The sequence below is a fragment of the Mastigoproctus giganteus genome, chromosome 1 (assembly GCF_048544385.1).
Source record: "Mastigoproctus giganteus isolate SK-2022 chromosome 1, ASM4854438v1, whole genome shotgun sequence".
NCBI classification, from domain to species: domain Eukaryota; kingdom Metazoa; phylum Arthropoda; class Arachnida; order Uropygi; family Thelyphonidae; genus Mastigoproctus; species Mastigoproctus giganteus.
In genome coordinates, this window is record NC_143575.1 from 259918649 (window position 1) to 259932204 (window position 13556).

At 36.5% G+C, this 13556-nt stretch overlaps 1 protein-coding gene across 1 annotated transcript in view; it reads right to left on the bottom strand.

The window, feature by feature from the left end:
* Positions 1–13556, bottom strand: part of LOC150091838 (activating molecule in BECN1-regulated autophagy protein 1-like) — a 191854-nt gene that overhangs the window by 103014 nt on the left and 75284 nt on the right. Inside the window, exon 8 of the mRNA XM_090369921.1 lies at positions 2903–3035. Within this exon, the coding sequence (XP_090226047.1) occupies positions 2903–3035 (133 nt within the window). The remainder of the gene's footprint in view (positions 1–2902; positions 3036–13556) is intronic.

The window sequence follows — 13556 nt, forward strand, 5'->3', positions numbered from 1 at the left end:
ATGGCTCCAAGCTCGAGAGAATAGAGCACATGCCATGCTGTTTAGACGACAAAGTGCATGGGCTGACCTGTAGTTCGTGAATTGCCGGCAGCACATTGGTTTCCAAACGAGAGCCCACTCGTCTCACTTAAACATCTAGGAAAGGAAGTGTCCCGTTCGCTTCCAATTCCTAAGTGAACTGTATGAAGGGCAATAGGGAGTTGAGGTACTCTAACAGCGGTGCATCTGAACCTCAGGGGATGATGGTAAAAATATCATCTACATACCTGCACCACATGGTGCAGGTATGTAGACGATATTTGTACTGGTGGTACATATCTGCACCACATGGTGATTAGTACTGGCGAATTCAGGAATATACGTTCCTCTAACTCCTCCATTGCGATGTTGGCAATGACAGATGTGACAGATGTATCCATAGATGTACTGTGTATCTGTTTATAGAGAGAATCGCAAATGTGATGACACTGCCTGACAAACAAAGGTTAAGGGCTGAACAGATATCTTCCATAGATACAGATGTTCTATCCGATAGGTTGTGGTCATTCTCTAAAAGCTGTCTGGCACATAAAACAGCCTGTTGGACTGGAATGGAGGTAAATAGGGAGACAACATCAAAGCACGACATGATCTCATCATCAGGAACTGTAAGGTGTTTGATGAGGCGAAGGAACTCCTCGCTGCTGGAGACAGTGTGGATAGTATTTCCCACTAGGGGCGTTAGGAGATGGGTGACGTGTATTGATAGCTCGTATTGTCTCGTACTCGCGACAGTGTACCTACTGCTTATATTTGGTATTACCTGGGCATCTCAGACCAGATTTCTAAGATCCTGCGTGAGCATTGCATGAAATATATACAACTTCCTGGCAGGAATCTACGATCTCTGGTCTTGAGATTAAAAAATGCCTATCACCCATCGCTTACGCAGTGGTATTGTATACTGGATTACTTGCCATGATTGTGGCAGCTGCTATGTAGGGGAAAGCTCCAGGCATCTTTAAGACCGCCTTGCGGAACATGACAGATCCATCTGCCTGGGCGACTCTGAACACTCTGCAATTGCAGAACATTTTTGTTCAACTCATCATGACCTCAACCCCAAGTGCAATAATGAGGTGATCGATCAATCTGGACACTATCATCAGCTGTGTTAGAGTCCCTAAATATATCCAGCTGTCACAAAGTTTTAAATCACAGTAGAGGTACAAGACTACACCCAATTTTGGAGTCAGTAGTGTTGAAACACAATAAACATTGGAAGCAACCCCATATGCGTGCCACACACCAACAATCACCTGATCTGGCCTAGTGAATGATTGATTATTCGCGCTCATGTACGTGCTCTCCCAGTCATCTGATCGCGTTCAGCATATTTAGCATGATTTATTCCATTTCTAACAATTTATATCATGTTTGCATATCTGTATGTACTTGCTGAAGGAGTTCTTTACTCCGAAAGCTACTTGTCGTATTAAAACCTATTAAATTTAGTTAGTTACTGCTTCCACTGGCTCTGCTGTATTCTCTTCTTCTTCTAAACAATGGAAACCAGTGGCACAGAGATCCATTCTCTTTTATATATTTTAAATACACACAAACTTGACTGATATGAAAATAAAGTTTTAGTAAAACTATAAAAAGACACAACTTGGGAAAATCTGAGAAAACTGGAATACTTGGCAGGTCAAGAGAAATTAATCTTTAGGATTTTTCTGGACTTCATCCATGTTACAGTTAGCTGGTAGAGAATTTAAAGAAAATTGTTCCAATCTGAGGATCAATTCTGAAAGGGTGATAAGTTGTTTTTTTTTTTTTCTTTTTTTTACGAAAACCCCAAACATGACAGGTATTAGAACCTATGGTACTTAGTATAATAATATTCCACTAAGAATCTGGTAATACTTAAACAGAAGTGTTTCAGTATAAAGAATTATAAACCAAAATGTCTCATTTAATTCTTAATTTGGGTAGCATATATTGAAAACTAGAAGAGATATTGAATCAATGTGAAAGTTAGTATAAAAGAAATTCATTTTAATTATTAATTTTAAAATTAATAATTAAAATGAAATTTAATAATCTTTCATTCTATAAACTAGCAACGTTTCTTTTTTATAGTAGAATGTGTGACATTTTTTTTTTTCACATTAGCATGCAGAGGCTGGTTTTAATTCATTATTCACATTAGTATTAATGTGATTATTCATATAAATTTTATGGCATACTGAAGTGAATAATCATAAATATAATTATAATTATTCACTTCAGTATGCCATAAAATTTAAGGAATAACTTCTGTATTAGAATTTAATTTCCTTCTAACTTAGAAAATGCTAACCATATAGAATTTACCTGTTGACCTAAATTATAGCCTAAAATTAATAAAAATTACTTGACTTTACTTTAAACTAAATTATACTGTATAATAAACAAGTTAAACTTATAATGATGGAAAAAATACCTTGCATTTTTAATATTAAAATAAAAGATAAAACTTTTCAGTATTCAGACAACTGAAATTTAATTCACTGAGAAAATTTAAAAATTTCACTAAATCTGTTTACTTTTCAGATATATGCATAAGAGACTTTTTCTTTGCTTTGTTTTATATGTTACTAACCAAACAGATCCAGGTTAAATCTTCAATGTCTATTTCAGATAGATATATAGATCTGATTTTAGGATACTGGACTTGAAATATTTTTAAAATTGTAAATCCCTTCCCACCCAGACCCAACAAATAAACTACTGTTCTAATGAAATATTTTAGTGGCAGGGGAAGTTTCATACCATAAAGAAACTTTTTAAACAAAATGAAATTGCAACTTAAATAATTTCATTAAATAAACAGTATATTTAATTAAGAAAAATAATAACAGTAAAGTTGATTAAACATTACCTGCTGAATCTGCTCTTGGGCAAAAGCAGTAGTAAGGGCTGCGTTTTGAAGTGAATTTTGCAGTCTAGTAAGAAGACTCATTAAGGACTGAGAAGCAGCTCGAGAGTGTAAACCTCCATTTTGTTCTGGATTTCTTGAGATATAAAACCATTGTTTTTAATACACTTATTTAAACAATGAATTAAAAAGTAATTATGTAATGTGCATGTGTGTGGACTGTTAGTCAAAAAAGTATGGTTTACAAAAATAAAACACACTAATGCACTTGTATGCATTATTCATTAAAGTTAATATAACCTGAATAAAATATTTCAAATTGCAGATAATTAGTTGCTAAAATTCTTATTCAAATCAAATTTTCCCCACAACCAGAATAAAAAACAAACCGGAATAAATGCAACTGCACTCCCAAACAAAGAAGCTAAGGGACAGGATACAAGAAGTACACTTAAATCTAAATGGGTATTTGTTATTTGGTTTATAGGAGCATTAGCAACTAAGGCCATATTGCTCCGGGAATATGCAGTGGTCACTCCCTGACCTTTCCGAATCCTCTGTATTTAGTGGTCACGGGCTCGAACCCTGGTCTAATCAAGAAGTGTGTGCTATGCACTGCTGCTCCTGCCCACCTGGCTACGGAGGCACCTAAAATGGGAGCTAAATGACTTTACGATAACTGAGAGGAAAGTGGAAGAGAAATTGCTGAAGTTAAAAATAAATGAGGTTCAGGACTGATGGAATCTCTCAAATTATATTGAAAGCAGCAGCAAAAGAAGTAAGCAACAACTTTTAGTCGTAATTATGAGAGCATTTGTGGATTCAGAGAAGGTTGCTACAGGTTGGAGATGTGTAAATCTCTCCTATTCACAAAGGGGGGGGGGGATCAAAGGGCACGGTGAGTATTTAGTCAGGCTTCATGGAAATAATGGAATCAATGGTTAAAGAGGCAATCCAGGATCACCCTGTCAGGAAAACAGTTATATGGAAATCACGGTAATGATTCATTAGAGGGAGATATTTTCTGACCAATCTGATTAGGTACTAAGACATAGTCACAAAGAAACTGGATTCAAAAAATAATTCTGACAATGTACTGAAATTTCAGTAAATATTTTGATATTGCTTCACATGAGAAACTGCTGTGCAAATAGAGCAGTTGTGGTGGCATTAGGGGCAAGTTGCTATAATGGATAAAGGGATGGCTGAGTGATAGGAGACAACAGTTATTAATCGTCACAGCTCTCATAGACTAATATTAATAGTGGAATCCTAAGGGTTTAGTGCCAGGCCCCTTAATGTTTCCAACAATTATAATGATGCTGACGAAAGCATACCAAGCTTAAAATCTAAGTCTGCTGATGATAAAAAAGGTTAGCAGGTTGATCAATGACAGATCAATATTTGTTGATATTAAGGTTTAATATCAGTAAATGCAAGGTAATGTATTTGAGTAGCAATAATCACAGAGTATCATACTAATTGGGTGGTACCACTCTCAAAGTAATGAAGGATTAAAAAAATCTGGGGATATTCATTTCATGTCTGCACAGTCAGATATGAAATTCTTTTAGCAATGCAGACAGACTTGCTATGCACATGGGGATATCATTGGCACTGCCAAAGATATACAATAATTTTGCCAGCAGAGACAAGGAAACGATTATCCTACTGTAAAAATCAATAGTTCAACTGCATTTTGATTACTGCACACAAGCTTGGAAGCTTCATTTTAGGAAATTTAGCTCTTTTGGAACAGGTGCAGAAAACAGCAACAGAATTAGTCAGGGGCACAAAAAAGAGCATTCTTATCAAGAAAGACTTATTCTGTAAGCTGCAGTATCTGGAAACTAAGTACTTGCAAGGAGACCTGACTAAAGTGTTCAGGCTTTAAATGGATTGAGTAAACTAAATGCTGATGGCATCTTTACTCTTTCTCAAATGACAAACAAAAGTGGATATAAATTTAAATGAGAAAAGGATGGCTGTAGGGTAGACGTATGAAAATTAGCTTTTTCGCTGATATTTTGGAATAAATTTCCATAATATCAGTGAAAGGTTTTGGGTTTGTGGAAGTAGATAGTCTAAATAAAATTAAAGGATTAGATAATTTATCTGATGGCATGGGCAAATTGAAGTTTTTTTTTTTTTTTTTTGCTGCTGATGCTGCATAAACTTGTTTAATTTTGCCACTATGTCTTAGTTTGGGAAGAAAAGAAAACAAGGTTATAAATAGAGCAATACAAATCATAATGAAAATCCAATAACAAAGGAAACAAAATAAACATTAAGTTTGTTGTTATATGGGAGGCCCAGGGAGTTAGCCTGATACTTGAATGTTTGATATATTCTCTAGATACAGGTGAAACCTGTTATAACACAATGCTCTGGGTCCAAAGAACCACATCACGATATAAGTGGGATTGCGTTAGAAAATTCTAGCCATTTTTTACATTCAAACTTCATATGTATTATCAATTTTGCTTATCTCTTTTTTGTGCGATAATTGCAATGCTATGTCTAAGAAAAATCATGCAAAGAATAATAATGGAAATAATATGCAATTGTGTTGTTTCAATCTTTTATTGATGCACTGTACAAAAAAAGTATTTAAAAAAACAATATTCATGTTGTTAAAAATACATAAACACACATCTTTGGCACAAAAACAAATCAATACTCACAATAACTGCTTTTCCATGTGGCTGTACTGACTGTTACATTTGTGCTTTGAAATTAACAAACGGTTTCAGGAGAAAAAGGAAAACAATGTATTCCATGTTCTTTCAACTACTAAATAGACATTAGTGAACAAACTTTTGCACATTTTAGTATTACTTTCATTTCTTTTTAAAAAAATGACAATCAAGGGTTGACTGTTTCATTACATCTGTTTATTTTTAACAATTTCAATAAGGCATTTTAACTGTAAAATTAAAGGGGAATCTACTTTTTCTGTTTCAAGAAATTTACGTCCAGTTTGCAATCCAGCAAATGCCTCCACGATCTTAGGTGATGGTGGCTCTGGCTCTTCATTTTCATCGTCTTCAGTTGCATCTGGAGCATGACTTTCGCCAGTAACGTTTGATTATTTTGAGTGAATCATGTGCTCATATATATAGGACAGTTGTTGTCCCCACCTACCCAACATTCTATTGTCTTTCTCTATTGACAAACTGTGCTCTGGCTCAGCATTGGCCACGTCATCTTCCGTCAGGCTTCATTAGTGCACCTTTCCAAGACCTAGTCAGCAGCAGCATCATCATCATCTTTCTCTATAAAGCCCTCAAAGTCATTCTCTTCATCACTGTCACTGGCTACTTGGGAGTTATCTGGGATCAGACTTGTTTACTCTCCAACATTTTGAAATACACCTTTTCGTCACGGTTTCACATGCTTCACCACCAATGTAAAAAACTTCCTTTAAGTTCAGCTTCTTTAAAAATGAGGTAACAGAATCCACACTAGTGATTATTCACTGTATCAGTCTTACTGAAGTTCATTTTAAATGTTCATATAATCCCTTGATTCAGAGGCTGTATTTTTGATGTGGTGTTTTTTGATAAGTAGCCCGGTCAGATTTTACCATCTCTGCTATTAGGTTATCAGTAGAAGGATGAATAGGGCAGTTATCCAGCAGCAAGACAGCCCTTGTTGCGGAGGTGTTTACATACATCAGGTAAAAATTGTTTATGAAACCAGCTTTCAAAAATACTGGAGGACATACATGCATTTTTGCTAAAGTCATAGGCAAATGGCATAGAGGTCATGTTAACATGATGGAAGCACCGTGTTGGCTTAAACTTTCCTATGCAAAGTGACTTCGGTTTGTGATTTCCTGTTTGGTTTACAGAGAAAAGTAAGGTCACCCTGTCTTTCATTTTCTTGAAGCTTTGAGTTCTCTGAGCATCGTTCTTACAAGCCAGAGTGGAATTAGGTAACATTTTATAAACAAATGTCCGGTCTCATCACAGTTATATACTTGTTCTACGGTATAGCCACCATCTTCAATTATTTTATGAAGCTGGGCAGGATAAGAGCATGCAGCTTCATCATCGACTGAACTGATATATCCATTTTGGCTATTCCATGCCGCTTTTTAAAAAGTGTTAACCATCCATTACTTGCAGTGAATGCGTGGACTCATTTCCATGAAGATCATTGTAGAATTTTTTAGCTTGGGTTTTCAGATGGGGTCGAGATAGTGTGCCTTCAGATCATTCTTGAACAAACCACTGAAACACAGCTTTATTGAATTTTTGTTTTTAGGTTGTCGCAAACGTTTACGTTGCAGTCCATCAATTGTTTCCATAGACTTGGCTGCACCACAAATTTTTTCCTCTTCTTTCTTCCATCCATGCATTCTAGATTCATTCACTCCAAGGTCTCTAGCCACTTGAGTTTGCTGAACTCCATATTTGATTCTATCAAGAGCAGCAATTTTTTCTTCTATAGTAAACTTCTTCCATTTTTTTGAAATTTCAGACATTTCTTTAAATTTATACTTATTTTAAAAATACATCTTACAATTTGAGAAACAAGAAGTATTGACAGTTGGCAACTGATCTTGTGGGAGGGGTGTTTTCCAGCACAAACAACCCTACTTATTTCCCTCTTATTTGCATATCTCTGTCTAACTAATTTGTACAGACCCAATCACTATGTTATTTTTTAAACTTATTCATCGCATATGTTACTAACACACAACTTTGTTTTTCCTTAACAAGGAACCGTTACATCCCTAACTGATTATACTACTTCTGAACTATGCTGAGCCACCTTTTCCAAAAATGACTAAATGCTGCGTCTTAAGTGGGTGTGCGATAGAGGAATTAAACTGATGTTGACTACCTCCCTGAGCACCCTTTAAATACATGGTCATTCTACTTTACTTTGTCTATTGTTCCAACAGGCCCAGTCCCACTAACCAAAAATATTTCTGAAATGTTTTCTTTGTTCATAAAATCGTTTTATTTTCACATATTATTCTTGTCCAGAGAAATAGGTATTTGTAAGACTATCCTACAAACTTTTTAAAAATATATACTATGTTCAAACACTTTGCAGTAAAATTACAAGTAGTTTATTATTGTTCTTATGGAAATCAAAGGATAATGCATATCGTGATCGCATCAAACTGAAAATATCACCACATGTTCACAAAGAATCCAAAATGTTGATCTTCAGTGACTAAAAACACATTTCAACTGAAACAATGGGAGCCATGTTTGCATTGCATTATAAGTGGAATTGCGTTCTAATGGGTTTCAGCTGTTCATATATATTTAATACAAGGGCAGGGTTTCTATGATTAACATAAAGTTAACTCAAATCAAAATGTCATCAACTTTGTCAGTTTATTTCAAATATACTACATATATTTCTGTGACAAAAATGCTATCAAATGAAAACATAAATATGAAAGTTGTGTTTGCTGTAACAGATATGGGAAAGACATTGTAATGTCTGTGCCAGGTAGCACTGAATTCAAAATGGCGTCATCTATGGAGAAATCATGTTGTGGTCTCTGTTATCATGAAACAAAATCAAGTGTTTCAGTGCAGCAATCATTCAAACAAAATTTCACAGAAATCCACCAATTTGAGACTCCATCATTAAATGACATAGATAGTTTGTGGAGCGTTGCATCTCTGCAAGGGCAAAAAAGCACAGGTCATCCCAGCACAGAAAACATGACTGTAGAACGTGTGTGTGACAGACGTATCTTAGGAGTCCCTGTGAATCTACTGACAAGGCCAGTAGAGAGCTTGGAATTCCACTGAAAAGTGTTCAGCATGTTCTCAGAAGGCAACTATCCTTGAGTCCTTACAAAATTCAATTGTTACAATCCCTAAAACCACATGAAAAAGTTTCTAGGTATGAATTTTGCCATAACATCCAAAAACTATGTGATACTGTTTGAAAATTTCATGGTCAGATTACTGTTTACCGATGAAGCCACATTCCATCTCAGTGGTAACATGAATCGAAAAAACATTTGTATTGGTGGAGTGAGAATCCACACGAAACTGTTGAAGATGAACAGGGCAGTCCAAATGCAATGTTTTCAGTGCAATGTCCATGAAAAAGATTTATGGACCCTTTTTTTCACTGAAGACACCACGAAAGGCATTTTCTACTGTGACGTGCTGATTGAGTGGTTGCTGCCTGCAGCTGACATAAGATGGAAACAACTTCATTTTGCAGCAGGATGGGGCTCCATCCTGCTGCAAAATGAAGGTGTGAAAGTTTCTGAATGATAATTATCCCTATCGCTGGATTGGCCATGCTTCCTGCAATGACAAACCTTTTGGCCACTGAGATCCCTGGACCTCACTCCCTTAAGATTCTTATCTATAGGGTATTTTATGAAAGATTTGGTGTTTGTGCCCCTTACCATCACTTTGAAAGAGTTATGCAGGCATATCACTGGAGCTATCCTTCAGATCAACAACAATATGCTGGAGAAAGTGTGGCATAAATTTGATTACTGAATTGACATGCACAGGATCACATGTGGAGTTCATTTTGAAGAACTGAGGACTGAAAGGTAACTGTTAAAAACTTGAATATTTACACTTTCATTTGATAGCTTTTTTTACAGAAAAGATGTAGTTAATTTCAAATAAACTGTAAAAGTTGTCAACAACATAATATTTTGACTAACCCTGTATATATTAGTGTAATGAATATGCCCTAAAGGTCAGTTTTCTGCTTAGCTGGATAAAAAAACTAGAATTAATCTAGTAGAAATCTTAGAAAAGGTTGTTCCTGTCACCAAAAAGATTCAAAACAAGACTTTTTTATGAGAGTAAGCCAAAGCCAAGGAATACACAGGGTTTTTCCTGTGTACTGTTTCTGCACTCTTGTTGATGAATTATAGAAATTTCTAAACATAAACTGTACCTGATCTCAGAGTTCTTTAGAATAAATATTATATTGTACCTAACATTACTATTGCCATTGCATCCCATACTATTGCATTATATTGCTTCTACAAAGATACAAAACATCTGGGTAGAAGCAATCCTACAGTTTATGTCGGAGTGTCACCAAAGATAAGCATAGGAGCAGAAGAATCCTTTTTGCAAGATATGAGACAAGACTGAGTTTTAGAAGGATTGAAATCAACTAAATCGTCCTTACCCCACTGGAGATCGGCATTTAAGGAATTGGTAGCAGATATTCGGGAAGTTAAAGCTGATTGAGCAGGGCATGGTTTTTCAAAATGGAAAGAGGAATGCAATGTGCTATCATCAGCAAAACTATAGATAGGATTTCCAGTCAATGGAAGAAGGTCATTAATATACAAGAGGATAAGAGTGGGGAAAAGAACTGAACCTTGGGAGACACCAGCATTAGTGGAGAAGTTAGAAGACAGAGAGCCATCTACCATCACCTTCAGCGATAAGAGAAAAAACTGGATAACCAATTACAAAAAACAGTTGGCAAACCATAAGATGGAAGCTTGTTTAGAAGACCTTTATGCCAAACATGATCGAAAGCCTTTGAGATATCAAGAGCAACTGCTTGTGTTTCGCCAAACTTTTCCATTGAATTTGTCCATGAATGGGTACCATAAGCCAGAATATCACCAGTGGATCGAAACCGATGAAATCCATACTGGAGATCGTTGATCAGACGGAAGGTTTCTAGGTAGTTAAAGAGTTGGCGGTTAATTGATTTCTCCATTACTTTAGAAAGAGTAGAAGTAATTTCAATGGGATGATAACTGAATGGGAGGGACTGATCACCATTTTTAAGAACTGTCAGGATATGAGCAAATTTCCAAGCAGAAGGAAAAACACCTTTGGAATAAGAAAGTGCAAAAAGGTGGCAAAGAACAGGAGTAAGTTCAGGAGTACAGGTTTTGAGAATAAGTGGAGAAATACCATCAAAACCTGGAGCTTTCTTAGCATCGAGATTCATCAAAATCCTTCTGACATCCTTTTGACCGAAGAACACAGGAGGCATTGAATGGAGCATATTGAGAATGGTGGGAGGTGTTTTACCAAGATCATTAATACATGAGCTGGAAGAAAAATGGGATGCCAATAGCTTTGGCAAGAGACCAGAATGCTCGGCTACCATTAGGGCAAGAAGCAAGTTTTCTACTCTTAGCCTGTTCAAACTCTAGTTTGGACTGATTAATAACTGCTTTACAATTGTTGCGAGCTTTTGTGTAGGCAGAAAATGAAACTGAATAACTGAAAACAAGCCAATTTCGATATGCAATGTTCTTCTCTTGAACCGTAACACATTTATTGGAAAACCATGGTTTAGATAAATGATAAGATTTTAAAATGGAGTGTGGTATAAAGGATTCTATTCCTACAAGAATAATTTCACTGACATGAACTGAGCAAATCGGAAGTTTTGAAACAGTAATACAACCAAGGAAAAGAAATCTCATAGGTCATCCCATTTTGCATTCTTGTAATGTCAAACAATACAAGGTTGGGAATAGCCATGAGATAAAAGTTCCATTGGAGAAGAGACGATCACCAAGTTGTGATCTGAGGTACTCAAAGGACCATTCATTTCAACCATGTACTTAGAAGGGTTGTTTGTGAGAAAAACATTAAGCATGTTGGCTGTATGGTTATGATTGTCTAGTATCCTTGTAGTTAAATGAACAATCTGTGCAAGGTCATTAGTAATTGCAAAAGCCTCAGCATCTCAACCAGCTGGGTTGGTGTGACTAGAAAATGGAAGCCAGCTGGAGTTGTGAACATTAAAATCACCAAGGAAAATCACCTCGCTGTTAGGAAGTTGGACTGGAGAAAGTCAAGTTGCAAAAAGAGGAAGTCGTCGTTATTTTATTATTTGGTTTTTAGGAGCATTAGCAACTAAGGCCATATTGCTCCGGGATATGCGGTGGTCATTCCCTGACCTTTCTGCATCCTCCGTATTTGGTGGTGACGGGCTCGAACCCCGGTCTAATCAAGAAGGAGCAACAGTGCGTAGCACTGTTGCTCCTTCCCACCTGGCTACGGAGGCGCCTAAAGAGAGAAAGTCAAAGAGCTCCAAGTGATTAGTGGAGTTGGGAGAACAGTAGCGACAACAGATGAATTTGACACAATGAGATAGTGAGATGTTAAGCTAGAGAAGATCAAAAAGAGGAGATTCCAAATTACCAAGTCTCTGAAATGGAATACCAGAACGGACATATGCACAATTGCCATCTTTGAGGAATCATACAGTGTATAATTTGGGCAACTGAGATGAGCAGTAGTTGAATCAACTGATAACTGAGATTTTGTCAGAAAAAGTACATGGAGTTTGGCAGACTGCAAGTGGAATTGGAAATCGAGATTAGAATTGAGAGCACATATATTTGTGAAATGAATTAGGAAGTGTTTGGGAGATTTAGATCTTTTCACAGATAAGCTTACTCTATTAGTTTGACAATTCATGGTGTATTCAATAGTAAAAAAAAGTGGGAGGGGGACATGCTGTATGAAGTAATGAAATTTTTGGATATGGCGTACACATGGTAAGAATATACCCAGATCCTTGACATAAAGTGGTCTCGACAATACCCCCCGCATGCACACTACTCAGACTCCCTCCAGTCACTATCTGGCAGAATAGAGGTAGCAAAATTATACACAAGCTGATCCGGAACCCTCCTAAAGAGTTACCAATAGGTTCGGTCCGGTGTACTAACTAGCGGCCGGCCTGCGAACGCCGTTTTAGAGCTATACCCTCAAAATGTAAGGAAGATTGGATCTTGCCATGATGTTCATCATAACCTCAAAAATCATCAGTCATACTGCATGATGGAAGAGATGGGGTAGGGTTGACCGGAACTTAGCTCTGGAGACTAAACATGGGTTCCACCACTTCAAGCCTCCGATAAGCAAAGTGGTGGTATTGCACTGGTTGATGAGTCATTTACCACCTAGTATTGCCTGGCAACACAGAGGGGCATCATTCCTCCATGTGGTGTGGGCACCACACCTCGACCACTGCTCACGTTGGTTCATACCTGGATGGTCACCCACAGTGCTCTTGCGCATGGAGGTTGTGCATGAGATTGGCTAACTACAGCCCCAAATGAAGAAACCTTTAGAAATTCCTCCAGTCATTGACAGGATTGAATCCCAGTCTCTCAATGAGTTAAAGTGGAGAAAACAGTACACTGTCATGGAGGAAACAATTTCATGTGAAGTTCACTAAGTAGTGCAGAGACATAACAATAGCTCATGGAATTTTACAAATGATGTACATTGATAAATGAACAATATGACGTAAAACTGATAATACTGGAGATTAAAGACATCGGAAAAACTGCAGGTAAACAGATTAATGTCAAGGGTAGCACTTCACTATATTAACATAGCTTTTTTTTTATTTGTACTTTTGAAAACATTACACTGGGAGCACCATGTTTCAAAAGAAAATTTGTTCCTTTATCACTGTCTAAAATAAATTTTTAAAATATTTTAACCATTAATAAAGAATCATATAAAGATTGTTTTAAAAGATGGAGTTTAATTAAAATATGATTTGATATTTCCTATTTTAAGTACCTAGGAAGTGTATATGGAAATAACAAGGAGAATAGCAGCTAGTTAGAGTTTCTTCTGCAATATTAACAGCCTGTTATGGGCTAGGGAAGTTCCAATGAAGTGTAAAAAACTGCTTAAATAGG